This window comes from Rhineura floridana, chromosome 10 (genome assembly GCF_030035675.1).
Source record: "Rhineura floridana isolate rRhiFlo1 chromosome 10, rRhiFlo1.hap2, whole genome shotgun sequence".
In the NCBI taxonomy this organism is placed as follows: Eukaryota; Metazoa; Chordata; class Lepidosauria; order Squamata; family Rhineuridae; genus Rhineura; species Rhineura floridana.
The window spans coordinates 62,995,512-63,015,223 of record NC_084489.1 but is presented as its reverse complement, the minus strand read 5'-3'; the positions used below and the strand labels follow the sequence as shown (position 1 = coordinate 63,015,223).

Here is a 19,712-nt window from a genome sequence, read left to right as displayed (position 1 = left end):
GTTCTTCTCTCTCCCTTTTTAATATGATGAAAATAGTAATTGAATCCATTTTAGTTTGGCTACCACATTTAGACTCTCCAGCTGCTTTAAAAAACAACTAAAAGCTCATGCTCATTTTAAAGCAATTATATCTAATATCAATGACAACTGTTTCTATAGACTTTGCTTCTAGCTTGTATTTTCAACAAGAATAAATTTTCAAGACAATATGATGCTCCTAGCTTTAAAAAAATATTTTGTTTTATAATCAGATAAATGTTTAAAATTTAGTTTGAGTGTAAACTAATTCCCATGGATTGCATTCACAATTCTGTGATGTTTAATAAATGTGTGAAAATGGAAATGGACTGCCTTCAAGTCGATCCCAACTTATGGCAACTCTACAAATAGGGTTTTCATGGTAAGCAATATTCAGAGGAGGTTTACCATTGCCTCCCTCTGAGGCTTAGAGGCAGTGACTGGCCCAAGGTCAGCCAGTGAGCTTCATGGCTGTGCGGGGATTTGAACCCTGGTCTCCCAGGTCATAGTCCACCACCTTAACCACTACACCACACTGGCTCTCACTACACTACACTGGCTCTAAAAATAAATTCAACACATGTGTACAAGCCCGCAATTCTAAGCATACTCACTTTGGAATCACTCCCATTGAGCTCAATGGAAATTACTTCCAAGTAAGCATGTATTGACTGGAGTTAAACAAATCCTTTATTTGCTTTAGCCACAAGCCATTATAGTTGGAATATATAAAAGCAATAAAAAGCAGATATACAGGTTAATCAAATTATCTTACTAAAATTCTAGCATTTATGTATGTTGTTGTTGTTGTTGTTATGTGCCTTCAAGTCGATTACGAGTTATGGCGACCCTATGAATTCCGGGAAGTGGTGCTGGCTGGTGGTTGTCTCTGAGGGAGCTCTGCCTCAGAGGAAGCTTTTTTCAGGTTAAAAGCCAGCCAAGAGGAATCTTGGACTGGCTTAAATGTTCTCCAAGGTATAGGAGAACCGATCAGATCTTCCACAAGACTTCGTTGAGCTGTCGGCGGCTGGAATTGATCAGGAAATTCCTGAGATAAGAAGGCAAGCCGATCGGCTGAAGACGGAGTCAGGAATTCCACGCAAGCTGAACTGGAATAAAGCGAAGCGTTTTTTCTTCTCTCAAAAAAAAACGTTCTTAACCAGCGAGCCCACTTCTGCCTAAACCTTATCATTCGGCTTAAATTACTGCAATAAAAGGGATTTGTTTATGAATCAGCAATTGAGAAACCTGGGTGAGTCATACTTTTTCTCTTTTAAATATAATTAAGGAAGAAAGAAAATATAAACAACTTATATACTTTTTTTACGACAAAAAGCTGGCTTGAATTTGGACTTTTAAAGTTTAAAAAAGGATGAGAGGTAATTATTATATTTTGGACTATTTTTCTCTTTGGACTATTTCTTGTTGGATGAATCCGCTGCTCGTATATGCTACTAATTGTTTAGTCTTGGCAACCAGAATTGTTTTGCATTCTTGGAAGCAGATAAGGACTGTGTTGTGCTGGCTGGATTTCAATAATAGGCCTGGAATATTAACTCTTCTTTTTGGTGGAGGGAAAAAAAGAAAAGAAATAGACTGCCCTTAGGTTCTGAAACAGTGATTAATATTAGAAATTAAAGGCCTCTTTTTGAAAATGACAACTAAAAAAACAACCAAGGCCCAGGGGCGAAGAGGTTCTATTGATACACAGGAAGAGGATATACCCCCAGAAATGTTTCAAAAAATAATGGAAGGGATTAATGCTATAAAACAGGAAATGAAACAGGAAATGAAAACTGAATTGACAGATATAAAAGACTATATTAAAACACAAGTGGATGAGATTAAAGGGACAATTGGGCAAATAAAGGAAGATGCAAAAAATACTAAAGAAAAGGTACAAACCTTGGAGAATAGAACAGATATACTAAATCTGGAACTAGAAAAAAATTTGGACTATTTAGCTGTGACTGAAATGAGAAATAAAGAGCATTGTTTGAGATTCCGTGCAATCCCTGAGGAAACAGGTGAAGACATTAGAGATAAAATTGTTAATGCTTTAGTAAAATTTCTGGACTTGAATGAAGATAGGATGGAATTTGAAATAGACAAAGCTTATAGAATTAACTCCAGATATGCAACAATGAAAAAAATTCCAAGAGATGTGCTTGTTCATTTCGTAAAGAAGACGACCAGAGATATGGTTTTACAGCAACACTTTAAATATACCTTTAAAATTGATGGTAAGGAAATACTGGTGATGAAGGAAATTCCTATTAGACTTTTACGTAAGAGAAAAGAATATGCTTTCCTTACAGAAAAACTTAAGCAATGCAAAATTCAATTTAGGTGGGACGTTCCAGAAGGAGTGATTTTTACATTCAGACAACAGAAATACAGACTGAATACTGTTCAAAAAGCAAGGGACTTCTTGAGAAAAGCTTCAAAAGATATGGAAGAAGATAAACTCAAAGATATGGATATAGTTCCTGGGAAACAAAGTCAACAAGGATATGCAGAGGGGAAGGAAGATGATGGATCAAAAGGAGCATCAGGCAAATTTTAAAATACACGCTTAATGATGGATTACAAATACCTAACTTGGAATATAAATGGAGCCAACACGGCGCAGAAGAGAAAGAAAGTGTTTCATTATTTGAAAAAATTAAAATTGGATATAATTTGTCTACAAGAAACTCATATTCAGAAGAAAGATTCCAAATATTTGATTTGTAAAAATTTGGGTGAAGAATTTATTTCAGCTGGACCAAAAAAAAAAAATGGAGTTGTTCTCTATATTAACCCACAATTGCTTCCTAAATTGGTATTATTGGACGATAGTGGTAGATTTGTGGGGGTTGAAATTACTTTACAAGGTACAAACATTTTGATAGTGGGTATTTATGCCCCCAATGAAGATAAAACAAGGTTTTATACAGGACTTATGGAAAAATTGTCAGAGTTTTCATATGAGCATTGGTGTGTCATGGGTGACTGGAATGGGGTAATCTCACCAAAAATTGATAGGCTTTCTGAAAAAAATATCAAAGAGACACAAGGTAAATTACCGAAGATTTGTTTTGAACTCATGGAACATTTAGAATTGGTGGATACCTGGAGATATATAAATGATAATGCAAAGGAATTTACTTATTTTTCAGAAAGACATAAAACATTTTCGAGGATTGATATGATTTGGATGTCAAAAATTTTAGCGAAGGATATTTTTAAAATGGATATATTACCAAAAACTTTTTCGGACCACAATCCTGTGATATTAACTTTAAAAAAAAAAAATCTTGGATTTAGATGGAGACTAAATGAATCTTTATTACAGAATGATAAAGTAGTACAAGAATGTAAGAAGAAATTAAAGGAGTTCTTTGAATATAATTTATATAAAGGAACAAGTGAAAATATTGTTTGGGATACTAGTAAGGCATTTATGAGGGGATACTTTATTAAATGTAATTCTGAATTAAAAAAAAAGAAACAACAGAAAATGCAATTAATTTTGGAAGAAATAAAACAAAAAGAGGAAGAATTGAAAAAGAATCCAGCTAAAGTTTCTATTGTAAATCAAATTAAAATGTTACAGAAGCAAGTATCAATGTTGACAGTTAGAGAAATTGAAAGGAAATTAAATTTTGCTAAACAAAGGACTTTTGAATTTGCAAATAAACCTGGGAAATGGTTAGCATATAAATTAAGAAAAGAACGTCAAAAAAATATTATTTTAAAGATACAAGAAGGAGATGAGACGCTGACAGATAATGTAAAAATCAAAAAGATTTTTCATCAATATTACTCAACATTGTATAAGTGTCAAGAAATTCCATCTGAAAAAATAGAAGAGTATTTATCTAAACAGAATTTGCCGAAAATTACAGATTTTCAGAGACAAGTTATTAATGGCCCTATTACGTCAAGAGAGATATCTGAAGCTATAAATAAAATTAAATTAGGAAAGGCGCCAGGACCAGATGGGCTATCTGCAATGTATTATAAATGTTTGGAGGAAGAACTCTTGCTACCCTTACAGTCTACAATGAATTCTATTTTGCAAGAGGGAAAGATACCGGATAGTTGGAAAAATGCTAATATAACATTAATACCTAAAGAGGACCAAGATTTAACTAAAACAAAAAATTATCGGCCAATATCTCTACTGAATAATGACTATAAAATTTTTACAATGATTTTGGCTGAAAGATTGAAAATAATATTGCAACAATTTATTCAGGAAGATCAATCAGGGTTTTTACCTAAAAGACAATTACGTGACAACGTCAGGAATGTTTTGAATGTGTTGGAATATTTAGAACAACGAAATGATAAACAAGCAGCTTTGATTTTTTTAGATGCTGAAAAAGCATTTGATAATTTGAATTGGAAATTTATGTTCCAGGTTTTGGAGCAAATGGATTTTGGAGACAACTTTATAAAATGGATCAGATCGATTTATACATCACAGAAGGCCCAGATAATTGTTAATGGAGACTTAACGGATTCATGTGAAATACAAAAGGGTACAAGACAGGGATGTCCATTATCTCCCCTTTTATTTATTCTGGTTTTAGAAGTGCTGCTTAGAGATATAAGGCAAGATAAAAGGATTTCGGGATTAAAAATAAAAAAAGAAGAATATAAATTGAGAGCATTTGCTGATGATTTGATAATTGTACTAGAAAACCCTTTGGAAGGAATTCATATATTGATGGACAAATTAAAAGAATTTGGACCGTTAGCAGGATTTAAGATCAACAATCAAAAAACAAAGATGTTGGTGAAAAATTTAACTTTAAGGGAACAGAAAGAGTTAATGGACAAGACAGATTTTACAATAGAAAAAAAGTTGAAATATCTAGGCATCATCATGACAAATAAAAACTCAAAGCTGTTTCATAATAATTACGAAAAATTATGGACAGAGATTAAGAAAGACTTGCTAAGATGGGATAAACTACAACTGTCATTAATGGGTAGAATATCTGTGATAAAAATGAATGTATTACCGAGAATGATGTTTTTGTTTCAAACAATACCTGTAATATCCTCTGATTTACCTTTTAAACAATGGCAAAAAGATATTTCTAAATTTGTATGGCAAGGAAAAAAACCAAGAGTTAAATTTAAATTACTTCAAGACGCTAAAGAAAGAGGAGGACTGGGATTACCAAATTTGAGACTTTATTTTGCTGCCTGCTGTTTAGTCTGGATAAAGGAATGGATCTTATTGAGGAATAAAAGACTATTGGATTTGGAGGGCCACAATCTGAAGTGGGGATGGCATGGATATCTATGGTATGACAAAGTAAAAGTAAACGTAGACTTTAACAATCATTTTATAAGACGTTCTCTGTTGAAAATATGGAATAGATACAAACCAAGGTTTTATTCGAAAATACCATTATGTGTCTCAAGTCAAGAAGCGTTTTATAGAAGAGAAATGTCTGGAAAAGAGAAATGGTTAACTTATCAAGAACTATTAGAAAATGTACATGGAGAATACACAATGAAAGAGAGAGAACAATTGATAAAGGAAGGATATAGTTTTCATTGGTTTGCCTATTTACAATTGTTAGAAAGATATAAAATGGACAAGAAAATGTATGGGTTTGAAATAAGTAAATCTGATTTTGAAATAGGTTTGTATACAAATGATGAAAACATAATTGCAAAAATGTATAAACTTTTATTGAAAATGGATATGGAGGAAGAACAAGTAAAAGAGTGCATGGTAAAGTGGGCAAAAAATTTTGGTCATAACATACAAATGGATCAATGGGAAAATATGTGGAAAAAAGGCTTGAAATTTACATTATGTTATAATCTTAAAGAAAATTTTTATAAAATGATGTACCGTTGGTACATGACTCCAGAAAAGCTGTCAAAAATGTATAGTAATGTCTCTAATGTTTGTTGGAAATGTAAACAACAAGAAGGATCTTTTTATCATATGTGGTGGTCATGTAAAAAGGCGAAATTATTCTGGGCACAGATAGGTAGGAAGATGCAAAAAATTTTAAAGATAAATATTCAGTCAAAACCAGAATTTTTTTTACTGGGTTTTATGGATAAACAAATAGAAAAGAAATATGGAAGAATATTATTATATATGATTACGGCAGCAAGATTATTATATGCACAAAAGTGGAAAATGGAATCAATACCAACAATGGAAGAATGGCTACTGAAATTAATGGACTTAGTAGAAATGGATAAATTGACGTGTTTACTTAGAGAAAAATCGACAGATACATTCCTTAAGGATTGGAAGCCTCTCTTAGACTTTTTGTCGAAAGATCAAAATAAAATGATGATACTGGGATTTGATGATTAATTAAGACAGCTTATGGAGAAAAGGGATTCTGTATGTACATATTAAGGGACAGGTTTGATGTATATTATATACTTATAGCTGATCTGTGACAAATCGGAAGTCAACCATTTTATTTTTATTTTTTGTTGTAGTATTGCTATGTTTTTTCTTACTTTGTTTAGTTTGTTTTTTGGAAAAATTTGAATAAAAACTATATAAAAAAATAAAATAAAAAACAACTAAAAGCTCATGCTCATTTTAAAGCAATTATATCTAATATCAATGACAACTGTTTCTATAGACTTTGCTTCTAGCTTGTATTTTCAACAAGAATAAATTTTCAAGACAATATGATGCTCCTAGCTTTAAAAAAATATTTTGTTTTATAATCAGATAAATGTTTAAAATTTAGTTTGAGTGTAAACTAATTCCCATGGATTGCATTCACAATTCTGTGATGTTTAATAAATGTGTGAAAATGGAAATGGACTGCCTTCAAGTCGATCCCAACTTATGGCAACTCTACAAATAGGGTTTTCATGGTAAGCAATATTCAGAGGAGGTTTACCATTGCCTCCCTCTGAGGCTTAGAGGCAGTGACTGGCCCAAGGTCAGCCAGTGAGCTTCATGGCTGTGCGGGGATTTGAACCCTGGTCTCCCAGGTCATAGTCCACCACCTTAACCACTACACCACACTGGCTCTCACTACACTACACTGGCTCTAAAAATAAATTCAACACATGTGTACAAGCCCGCAATTCTAAGCATACTCACTTTGGAATCACTCCCATTGAGCTCAATGGAAATTACTTCCAAGTAAGCATGTATTGACTGGAGTTAAACAAATCCTTTATTTGCTTTAGCCACAAGCCATTATAGTTGGAATATATAAAAGCAATAAAAAGCAGATATACAGGTTAATCAAATTATCTTACTAAAATTCTAGCATTTATGTATGTTGTTGTTGTTGTTGTTATGTGCCTTCAAGTCGATTACGAGTTATGGCGACCCTATGAATCAGCAACCTCCAATAGCATCTGTTACAAACCACCCTGTTCAGATCTTGTAAGTTCCGGTCTGTGGCTTCCTTTATGGAATCAATCCATCTCTTATTTGGCCTTCCTCTTTTTCTACTCCCTTCTGTTTTTCCCAGCATTATTGTCTTTTCTAGTGAATCAGGTCTTCTCATGATGTGTCCAAAGTATGATAACCTCAGTTTCATCATTATAGCTTCTAGAGCATTTATGTATACCGACTGATAAAATTGATGTATCCAAAATCTGTCATCGTAAGAGAAATGGACAAGTAAACTAAACTCAACTAAAAAAAAAACTCTATCAGATTAAAACTCAAGGTACCATTATAGATCTTGTTCTAATAGCACCTGCTAAAAAAATGTGGTGAACAATATCTCCTCTTGCTGAACTCAGCTTTCTTAATTCATCTATAGTAGAGGGATTCCTCCTGAATGAGCTGTAGGATGCCAGTCTTTTTCTCAGTAGTACTGTGAGAATTCAGCCACTTTGTTTTGTAACACTAAACCACAATTGTACATGCATTGGTAACCTCATGATTGGATTATTGTAATGTGTTCTATGCAGGGCTACCCATGAGATTGGTCTGGAGGCTACAGCTAGTACAAAACTTGCCATCTAGGCTGCTTGTGGGGGCAAAGTACTGCCAGCATATAAAACCTTGTTTTCAGGATTCACAGTGGCTGCCAATCTGCTACTGAGACACATCTGAAGGTTTTTGTACTAATTTATAAGGCCTTATACAGCTTGGGACCTGGCTACTTTTGAGACCACCTTACCCCTTACATACCCAGTAGGTTATTGCATTATGTAGGAGAATCTCTCCTTGAAGCCCCTAAAATATCAGATGCCTACTCCATAGCAGCTTAGATCAGGGCTTTCAATGTGGCTGCCTGTTTTGTGGAACAGCATCCCCATCTAGTTACAACAGGTGCCTGCTATTTGTAGTCATTTTTGCTTGAACAAGCTTTTCTAGCTGGCTGATTTTTTATTTTCCTTAAATAAATGCTTCTCTCTTGTGTTGCATTTTATGATGTTTTTGAACTTATTTTTAGTTGTGTTAATTGTATGTTTGTAAATCACCTTGAGACTTAAGTAAAAGGCGAAATTATAATAATACCACCATATTTTAGCACTACATGGGTGAGCCTCTGTGAGGCTGACAAAGTATCAGGCCTGTGCACTACCCCTCCCATCTTCCCTTGCATCTGAGGGGAGCACTTCTGCCAAAGTTCAATTTTAAAAAATCATCATGTACAAACCAAGAATCCTGGTTTACAACATGTAGTGGTTAATTGCTACAAATACCAACTTGAAACCCTGAGCAGAAGACTGTGCAGGAAGAGAAGGGGGAGTATATGAGTCCAATGCTTTAGTCTGCTTTATGGAGCCTCATCCACATAGTACTGAAACATGGTTCAGAGCTGTGCGCATACCAGTCTGTTTCTTATTTTGAAAGCTTTTAAATTCTGTTGCCCTTATGAGCCCCGTAACTGATACGCCATATAATTCCTAGGCTATTACATTGGGTTCATATGCTTTTCCTCTCCCTTCTTCCCTTGCACACTCCAATTCCCTTCCTTTATTCCTGGTTTGTGGACATTATGGTAATCAGTGGTGTCCTGATTTGGGATATGGTTTGTGCAAACTATTCAAGTAAGGAGGAAGGGGGGAGTTACTTGGTTGAGGCCCCTCCGAGTAACAGTGGGAGAATTAAAGATCTAATTCACTTGATGGTGCTGCTTGCATGGGGGCTCTGATGTGGGACTTGGAGCTCCCTTTCTCTCCCACACCCCACTTCTGTCAATGGCTTGAAGTGAATGAAAAATCCTGGATTCATTAAAGTTTCTTATTTGCATCAACGTGCATATGCAGCTCCAGATCAGAATAAATCAAGTGTCTTAGGGCCATTTCTCATGCTACCCCTGACTGATGCTTACAAGGAATGAAGAGCTGTAACACTGTGTACATATTCAAAAGTATATAGTCTAGGCTCCATAGGGTTTGGGAATTCTGACTCCTCCCCCCAATTTGAATAGCAGAATTCTGTGCTATATTGCGAAGTGCTTTGAAAACTCCTTAGAGTTTCATGAATGGTTTGTCAATAGCTTATGAAAGGCTGCTATTCATGAACCAGGAGATCAAAGGCCCTTGGGTGTTCAGAACTGGTTGCACAGTTCTTTGGCCCCTGGCCATAATGTTGAACTCTAAAACACGTATCTGGCAGAAGTTCACATTGGCATTTGGTACTTTGCCATTGCCTTACTGCAGAGTTGAGACTTCGCTATGAGTGGAAATGAATCTAAGGACAGTAGTATGAGAGACTCTTCAATTTGCAACATACTCAAAGTTTGATTGTTTGATGCTTGTATGACTGAAGTTTCAACATCCCTGCAGAGTGTCTGAAATGTTTTTTTTTTCTGTGTTGTGTATGATATAGCTTACTGGATTATTACTCAGGTTCTGAAATGAAACTGATGCTGGCATCACATTTTACTGTACTGCATTAAGTTACAACAGAGAGCCAGTGTGGTGTAGTGGTTAAAGTGTTGGACTACAACCTGGGAGACCAAGGTTCAAATCCCCACACAGCCATGAAGCTCACTGGCTGACCTTGGACCAGTCACTGCCTCTCAGCCTCAGAGGAAGGCAATGGTAAACCACCTCTGAATACCACTTACCATGAAAACCCTATTCATAGGGTCGCCATAAGTCGGAATCGACTTGAAGGCATTCCATTTCCATTTAAAGTTACAACAAGCAAAATTTAGTGTGATTTGATTAGAAGATTATGCATAGGCAAGTCTTTCTTATTAGGAGGTTTTGAGGATTCCATGAAAGTAACACAGGTTACCAGTGAAACATTCATATCTTTTTAACCATACTCTGATTTCAGTCACGCTATTGTGACTTCCCATCTTTCACACCACCTTACAGACTGACCACAGTGAAGTCCTTTGCAGGAGTTGTGCTCCGTACATCTTGAACAAATAGGCAGTGTTTTCGGTCAAGACTCTGCATATCAGAGTGGCCATTGGCCAGATACGCGACCCACAAATTAAATTATTATTATTATTATTATTATTATCAGCTGACTGCACCATACGCTGTCCTGCCTGACAGTACAAATGCATGATTCTGTGAACACTGTTAATATTTTCCTTCCTATTAAAAAAAAAAGATGATGTGTGTGTATACAGTTGTCTGACTTGTAACAGCATTTTAAAAAAATCAGTTGAAATGTGTGTTTGGGAAGGTATTTCAATGTAAATGTTTGCTGTTTTAATGGTATGAAATTTATTCAAGCCTAACATAATTCTGATGGTTCAGGGATCCACAGCCTCTTTTTTTTTTTTGTAGAATAAATGCCATGTAGTCTGGGAAATCATGTTTCCCTTGCCTACAGGCTACAGTATCTCAGTGGATTTGTTCCAAATGTCTACTGTATTTCTTGGCTTTGAGAGGAGAGGTTTTGTACTCTGGTTGGAGTCTGGGGCATTAAAATAACTGGAAATACAGCACTCCCAAAAACTTTTTAAAGGAACAGTTGACAAGGATAATGTGTTTTAGGGGATATCAAATATCTGTTTTGTAGTCTAAGCTATGGCATATTTAGTTTTCAGGACCTGCTTTGAAAAAGGATTGGAAAATAAAATCAGCATTAATAAATCACAATTGTATAAACATAAACTTATTATTCAGCTGCTTTTAAAGTATCTAGTTAGTAATCATTAGTAAGAATATTAATTTGAAAAATATTTAGATGTGAAGTGTGTGTGTGCTGTATGCTAATGAGCTTTTAGTCCAGATTGTCATGTCATAGAATTGGCTAAATCTGTCTATTCTTGAAAGTATTCCTGTCATTTTTTTTTTTTAGGAAGTGTGTGCGTGTATTACCAAACTTGGATGCTACAAGCGCTGCCTCCTTAAAGCAGAGCCATCAATTACCCTTTGAAAACACAATGCAGTACATGCTGATGTGTTCATTCAAAGAAAAGAATAAACCTCTGTTTGTGAAGGCTTGCATATTTCAATGGGCCTTTCAGAAGCACAACGTATTAAAATGCATAGCACCTAGAATCAATACAAATTAATTATTAGAGTGCAACATGCTCATGCTCTGGATTGCTGTGCAGTTTTGTCCTGCACATCGAAAGTGTAGTTAGAAGCCTTATGCTGTTACTTTTAGCATTTCATTGATCAGGTTTCATGTTATCTACTAGAGTACACGTCTGTTCTGCACGTTGGCAATTTCTACAAATATGAGAAACTCTCAAAATCTTTAGGCTTCCTTGAATGCTGTAGGATGACTCTTGTGGGACTAGAAACTATGAGGTGCTGGATATGTACAGACTGTGATAACTTATATCAGCAATTTGTGGAAGCTATAATTGGTATGTAGCAATAGCGACTTTTGACATACAGTACTAGAACTTGCATTGTGTATTTGAACTGATTATTGTAACAGTATCATTGGGTGTCTTGTGCTAGTGGCATAGATTTTCTGTGAAAATAACAAGATTTCCTTTCTTTGCCTGGAGATTAATTATAATGTGCGTTTGGCTATTTTTACATAACTTTGAAGTAGTTGGGTTTGCTTATTTCCAATTTATTTTAATTAGAGTTTCACTTACATGAAAGCAGCCAGACAGTTGACGAGTTGTGTGGGGTTTTTTAAAGATTGACTGTATAGGCAAGCTTATTTCTACTTAAATATAGATACAATCTTGTGAAAAACATATTTCATGAAGAAACTATGCACTGTAATTGCATTGACTCTGCACAATTTTTGTTCAGTTTGACATTTATTTTTTTCCAGCTGTGTTGTAAATATAGCAGTCTTAGATTTTGCCTATCATTATGTTTTCCTATAATAATGTGAATTCAATTGTATGTATCCTTTAATATTTTCGGGTGGTGGCAAAGAATTATTTTTTCCTTCAGAAGTGTAGCAAATTATTTTAATCATTTTTCTCTTTTCTGTCCTGAAATGGTATTAAAGTGTTCATGCCACAGAGGTGCAGTGTTGGGATCTTTGATTATACTGGAGCTGTATGCCATACCTAATTATCTGGTTTCCCCATCCCCAGCTTAAAAATGCTGAGTTACTGGAGCAATAGTTCACTCAGTATAATTGGGCCAGTTATTTGAAAGATTTAAAAGTTCATTAATTAGATGTATATTGCCTTGCAGATGAACCAGCTAGTCCCAGTATTGACCATGATATCGCCCACATTCCGGCTTCTGCTGTTATTTCAGCATCTGCTTCAGGAGCTCCCACCATTGCAACAGTTCCTCCTAGTCCTACCTCTCTTGTCCGTTTTCGACGTCAACTGTCCCATGACCATGGTAAGTCTGCATTCCCAGGCTGCTTAAGTTCATCCATTGATAAAACGCAGTTGTGGTTCTTGTTGTTGTTTTTAAAAAAATGTTATAAATGTGTTTTGATCACAGAATCTATCAGGACTAGTGTTCTGGATGGTCAGTTTCCTGCAAAAAGTGAAAGGTCCAAATCTTATGATGAAGGACTGGATGACTATAGAGAAGGAAAAGTGTAAGTCCTCAATGACAATGGCTAAGTGCATGCTATGTCTAAGTGTGTTTTCAAACATGTAACTGTAACATCTACTCTCCATCTACAGGTCCATAAAGCATGTATCTAGCTTAAAGGGAATTAAGGTCAGTAACTCTCTTTTCAACAAAATTGTATCAGATGTACCCAGTGATATTTTGCATGCTTAAACTTCAAGGTGAACAAAATACAGGGTTTATTAATGGAATTGCTTTATGGTGATTTTTGGATGCTGATACATTGCAGGGACCATATCTTTGAGGTAGAGCCCATGCTTTGCACACAGAAGGCCCCAGGTTTAGTCACTGTCATCACAAGTTGAAAGGATCACGTGACAGTTGATAGGAGGAAACACCTTTCTCTGCCTGGAGAGCTATAGACAACAGACAATACTGCACTAGACAAAGAAATACGTTTGAGATTTTGAACTTCTGAAATTATATTTTGAAATTATAAAGAAATTTGCTATATACCTAGATTATATATGGTTCAATGATTCATGAATGCAGCCACCTGTATATATGACTCAAGCAAGCCAGGATTGGCTGAGGACACTGCAGAGTTCTCCAGTGGCTGACTGTGCTTTGTCCCCCTCTGTCTCTCTCAAAAAAAAGGCAGAAAGGGGGTATGCAGAGACTAGCAGCCACACCTGCTGTATGATTGTACCAGGCAGCTGCTGTTAGCTACCTGTCCCTGCTTTCTCTGTGCATCCCATCTTCCTGTCTAAAAGGGAAAGAAGCGGAATCGCTCCAATGAGTAGAGAGGTGCTTGACCATACTTTGTTTCTTTGCTTACAAAGTTGATTCATTACTGTGTGTTCTTTAGGCCCCAGACAGCCAAACATCTTCAGAAAACTCAGGGTCCAGAAAAGCTTCTTCTTCAGAGGTCTTTGGTGATGCCACCAAGGAAGGATATCTTCATTTTCGACAGCTAGTCATAGACAAAGGAAAGGTACTGTTTTTCCTAACATACAGCTAAGAGTTAAATGCAAATTGTGTAGTTACTGATTTAACTACTACTTCTTGTCCATATGTTTTTGCTAGAAGCAACCCACGTGTTTGTGGTTTTTTATTCCTAGCTAACAGGGCTAGAAACTTGTTTGTTTTTCTTTTAACAGCTTTTCAAACATTCCCAGCTATCAGTATGTGTTTGAGACCCTATTTCCAGACATGACTGTACCATGCATACTTGATACGCTTGTGGCAATGTTCTGCTCCTCTAGCAAGTAGAATGAACTTGGAGAACAGTAATAAAATCAGGGGAATCTTTTTGCATATTATAACTCCATAGTTAGAATGAAAAATGAAATAGAATGCCTTCAAGTCGCTTCCAAATTGTGGCAACCCTGTGAACAGGGTTTTCATGATAAGCAGTATTCAGGGGTGGTTTACCATTGCCTTCCTCTGAGGCTGAGAGGTAGTGACTGGCCCAAGGTCAGCCAGTGAGCTTCATGGCTGTGTGGGGATTCGAACCCTGGTCTCCCAGGTCATAGTCCAACACCTCAAACACTACACCACACTGGCTCCCCCATAGTTAGAATACACTGCAGATTTTCCAAGCTGCCAGCAGCAGTGAATTATCAGAAAAGAGTTTAAGTCTGGAGATGAAAAGTCCAGACATGATATTAATGAAAATACTGCTTGTATATTTTGGCACGCTTTCACACATCTGCAAATAAATTGTCATGTTTGCCTAGGGAAATATTTAAGAATCAGCCTGTCACTGAAGCTCTCAGAAAATGGTCCAGTTGCATAAATGTCTATTTTTTTATATAATTTTGCTTATGTCACAATATTCTGTACAACACAGGGCTCATTTGTGTTGTAATAGTTTTTTGAAAGATAATGACTAATGACAGGGGGTGCATCTCCCTTTCTTCCATTCCATTTCTTTTCTCTCTTACTGTTGAATTTAGAATGCAAGCTCTTCAAACCATATTTGTTTATGTTTCTCAGTAAAGCACCGTGTACATCCATTTTACTTTATTAAATAAATGATAATGCTGGTTCATATTTTCCAGAGAGTTGGTGGGAGTATCCGGCCATGGAAGCAGATATATGTGGTTCTGAAAGATTGCTCCTTGTACTTGTACAAGGATAAAAAAGAACAAACTCTGTCATCTGAGGAGGTGCAGCCCATCAGTATCAATGCTTGTTTGATAGACATTTCATACAGCGATACAAAAAGAAAACATGTATTTCGGCTCACCACGTCAGACTGCGAATACCTGTTTCAGGCTGAAGACAGAGATGACATGCTCGCATGGATTAAGGCTATACAAGACAACAGCAACTTAAATGATGAGGTTGTGTGCTTGTTAAATCTTTATTTCTCCCTTCTGTTTTGTGTTGTATACTTCGCTGAATGCACACAACTAGTCTAAATTCACATGGTGATATTCCACTGAACTGAGAGAAAGGGTTGTTGACTCTGTGGTATAAAGTTAGACAGCTTGAGTAATTTTTTTCATCTTAATTTTATTTACTTTTTCTTTCAGTGATGGGCAATAGCTAAATTACTTTGCATGTAGCTGAATCGTAGTTTATTTATTTATTATTTGATTTATATCCCGCCCTTCCTCCCAGCAGGAGCCCAGGGCGATAGTTACAACTACATTCAGCAGACTCCTTCTGTTCTGATTTTTAAACACCTGCTGAAAACTTCTCTGCAACCAGGCTTATACAGGCAGTTGAGACGATATCTTTCTACAATAGTTTGTTAATTGATTTCTGATTTAAAATTTTTATATGGTTTTATTCTGTATTTATATATGTTCTAATGTAAACCTCTTTATGAGGTTCACCTGAAAAGTGGTATATCAATGCTTTAAATAAATAAATAAAAGTAGCTCAAACTAGTTTTACTGGTAGTTAGTAGATAGACTAACAATTATTATTTTATTTTCATTTCTTAGGGAGGAAAGTCCTATTATTTAAATAATTCTGCATTATCACACTGAAAACTCCATATAAACACTAAGAAAAATACTATTGTTTTTAGTGACTGATTTAAGATTAGTGCAGCAATTTCTAAATGTACCAGCAAAGGAAGTGGCGATCCCCAACTCTTGTATTCCTGCAGCTAATTTCCAGTGTAGCATTTCTAATGGGGCTGGCTGCACTCAGAATATTCTGGCCTTGCTGAAAAAGGAGTGCATGGAGTTTGCTATTTACAGGCCTTGTCTGACTACTTTTAGGGATGGGGACCAGTCACCATCAAGATGTTGTTGGGCCACAACTTCCACATGCAGTCCATCAACATCTGGAGGGCCACAGGTTCTCCATCCCTGACTTACAGGTCTGTGCCAGGATCAGAGTCTTAATTGGGATCCTTCAAAAAAGAAAGCCAACAGTATTTTTTAAAAAGTTAAACTATTAACAAAAATTTTGCACAAGTTATTTGAATAAAATAAATGTCTTAAGGCATCAGTTCTTTGCATATTTGTCAGGGAGTAAGCCTTACTGAACACAATGAGACTTACTTCTGAGTAAAATTGCATAGAGTTGTGCTGAAGAGTTCCTAAGCTCTAATAAAGTGTTATGTTTGACCTCTTTAACAAATAAGATTTTCAGGCCAGTAGAGAAGGAAATTGTTATTCAGTGAGACTTACTCCAAGGTTAAGTGTGTATAGGATTGCAGCTTGTAGTTACTACTCATTAGGTTTCTTTCTTTAAGATCTTGCTATGTATTTTTAGTGTATGTCCTTTCTAATAGTGAATATCATAGATGATCTGAATTTCCATTTAAAGCATCCTATTGTTTTAAAACATAAGATGCCATAAAACTATTTTGGGTGAAACCCAGGCCTTACACACATATGAAAATGCCTTCTGATATTAAGGTTTAAATATTTAAACGTCGTAAAAATATTGTACCTTGCATGCACAGAGACCAAGCGTGCAGAGTCTTAACATAACTCCTCTCGCACTAGCAGTCTTAGCACACTTACCTGGGTATACCTATTAAATTCAGTAGGGCTTTACTTCTGAGTAGACATGTATAGGATCGCACTGTGATGCATTCATAACTCAAGGATATTGAGGCTACTTCTGACATTATCAGTCACTAATATCAACCAGGAAGAGTGTCTGTTAAAAGTAGACTGCTGTGTATTTGAATCTGCAGATCATGTGTTTTATGTGGAATAGAGTTTTAAGAATAGCACACTTCTTTAAGAAAAATGAGTAAAGTGGTGGGCAGATGTGAGTATGAATACTTGGAGACTTTTTACACAGGCATTAGTCACAGTATTTAATCAATTTAGGTTCTGAGTGGCTTTGTCTCCTGAAATACTGTAATTGTTCCCAGAGAGGATTTGTCATAAAAACATGACAAGAGGGTGCTGCAGTTTTTCACAGTGCAGTTACAATGCATGTGTAAATTGTAAATTGGCAGGCATATAAGTGCACAAGTAGGTTGTGATTTTTAAGAACCATTAATCACATACAGTTAATTAAAGATAAATGTAATTCAAGATTAGTGTAATTAAGGTGTATTCTTTACAAACTTTTGTCCTCAGTGTTTTAGTATATAAAATAACCACTACAGCAGTGGCCAACACAGTCCCCTCCATGTTTTGGACTACAACTCCCATCATACCTGATGAGTGGCTATGCTGGCTGGGGCTGATAGGTGTTATAGTTTACAGCATCTGGTGGGCACCACATTGGCTACCCTGGTTTAAGGTCTACGGAAAACGATGGAGCTTTACAGCATATCACTTATACACTGAATTCTGCCCTGCCTCCCCCTCCCCACACTTTTTGATATGTTAAATACATGGGCTATATGAGCATGAACAGATCTTGAGCCAGGATATGCACAAGCTTTGTGCACCTTCACTTTGCTCCCCCTTCTCACAAGTGAGTAAACAAAACTAGGAAGCTGCTGTTCACTGTTAGGAACTATGGTCAGTGGCTTCCAAACAAGCCAGAATTCGGAAGCTAGCTTTAAAGCATGGCTGTCTACCCTGCTTTATTTGTAGGCCATTAATGATAGTTTCACACTTTGGACATAATGGGGAGCTTTGGTCAACAGGTTCCTCACTTGTGTGAAGGGGAAGCGTGCAGGTGCATGAAGCCTGCACATACCTGAGCCACTGAAACCATAAACTCAGTAGTTATCCTTTTTTGTCTTCCGTATAGTTTTCTGTCCCCTGGATGTGACTAGATAAACTTTCGTTTACTGAGTTATTTAAAGCAGGATTTGCAAAATACTTCTCAATTCATTTTACAGAACACAGGGGTCACAAGCAGGGACCTGATTAGCTGGAGGATTAAAGAATACAGCACAATGATGAGGTAAGTGACCATGATGCAGTCTAGTAGTTCAGTTGATTGGATGCATGGGTCTTCTGCTTCTGAACAGTAGGGTCTTGTTTTTCAGTGCATCAAGCAGCAAAACAGAGCCATCCCCTAAAACACCTCGTCAGAGCCTGAGTATACGGCAGACGTTCCTTGGCACTAAAACTGAGCAAAGAACTCAGAGTCCACATTCTCCCAAGGAAGAATCTGAAAGGAAATTCCTTGCTAAAGGTACCTATGTTAATGTATATCAATATAATTACTAGTCTCAGTTCCTCCACATTTACACTAAAGAGAAAGTTGGTGAGAACACATAGAAAATTACATATAGGTCATAACATTTGGTGCTTGTAGGAGTTTCATAATAATAATAATAAATTTAATTTTTGTGTCGCCTATCTGGCCGAAGCCACTCTAGGCAACGTACAAACTAAAATTCAGTAAATTACAATACAATACAGATAAAATACAATAAAATCAGTACGATCATTAATCACAGCAGCATGAAATCAGTTAGGGCGATCAATAGATAATAAAATATCCCAAAAAAGTTAGCCCTCCCCGGAATTCCTGAAGGCCTGTCCAAAAAGCCAAGTTTTTAATGCCTGGCGAAATATATCCAGGGAAGGGGCATGGCGAAGATCGAATGGGAGGGAGTTCCAGAGAGTGGGGGCCGCCACTGAAAATGCCCTCTCTCTAGTCCCTACCAACCTAGCTGTTTTCGTTGGTGGGACTGAGAGAAGGCCCTGTGTGGCTGATCTGGTTGGGCGGCTTAATTTGTGGTACTGGAGGCGCTCCTTCAGATAAACTGGGCCGAGACCGTATAGGGATTTAAAGGTTAATACCAACACCTTGAATTGGGCCCGGAAAACAACTGGCAGCCAATGTAGGTGAAATAATACTGGCGTGATGTGATCACGGCGGCGGCTGTTTGTAAGCAACCGAGCCGCCGCATTCTGCACCAGTTGTAGTTTCCGGACCGTTTTCAAGGGTAACCCCACGTAGAGCGCATTGCAGTAGTCTAATCGAGAGGTGACCAGGGCATGTACCACCAGTGGGAGCTGGTGAATAGGGAGGTAGGGTTGCAGCCTCCGTATGAGATGTAGTTGGTACCAAGCTGCCCGGCTCACTGCCGAAATCTGAGCCTCCATGGACAGCTTGGAATCAAGAACCACCCCGAGGCTGTGGACCTGATCTTTCAGGGGTAAACTCACCCCATTAAACTGTAGGTCAACATCTCCCAACCTCCCCCTGTCACCCACAAGTAGCACCTCGGTCTTATCAGGATTGAGCTTCAGTCTGTTCCTTCCCATCCATCCACTCACGGATTCCAGGCACTTGGACAAGGTCTCCACAGCCATCTCTGGTGAAGATTTAAAGGAGAGATAGAGCTGCGTGTCATCTGCATATTGATGACATCGCAGCCCAAAACTCCTGATGATAGCTCCCAGCGGCTTTACATA

General features: G+C 36.9%; 1 protein-coding gene across 4 annotated transcripts in view; it reads left to right on the top strand.

Moving 5' to 3' along the window:
* The window catches only part of ARHGAP21 (Rho GTPase activating protein 21), a 166,972-nt gene that overhangs the window by 126,725 nt on the left and 20,535 nt on the right, over positions 1-19,712 (top strand). For all 4 annotated transcript variants that reach the window (XM_061585848.1, XM_061585846.1, XM_061585847.1 and 1 more), the window contains 7 exons: positions 12,568-12,723; positions 12,829-12,928; positions 13,017-13,053; positions 13,772-13,897; positions 14,967-15,251; positions 18,182-18,246; positions 18,332-18,480. In XM_061585848.1, coding sequence (XP_061441832.1) covers positions 12,568-12,723; positions 12,829-12,928; positions 13,017-13,053; positions 13,772-13,897; positions 14,967-15,251; positions 18,182-18,246; positions 18,332-18,480 — 918 coding nt within the window. The remainder of the gene's footprint in view (positions 1-12,567; positions 12,724-12,828; positions 12,929-13,016; positions 13,054-13,771; positions 13,898-14,966; positions 15,252-18,181; positions 18,247-18,331; positions 18,481-19,712) is intronic.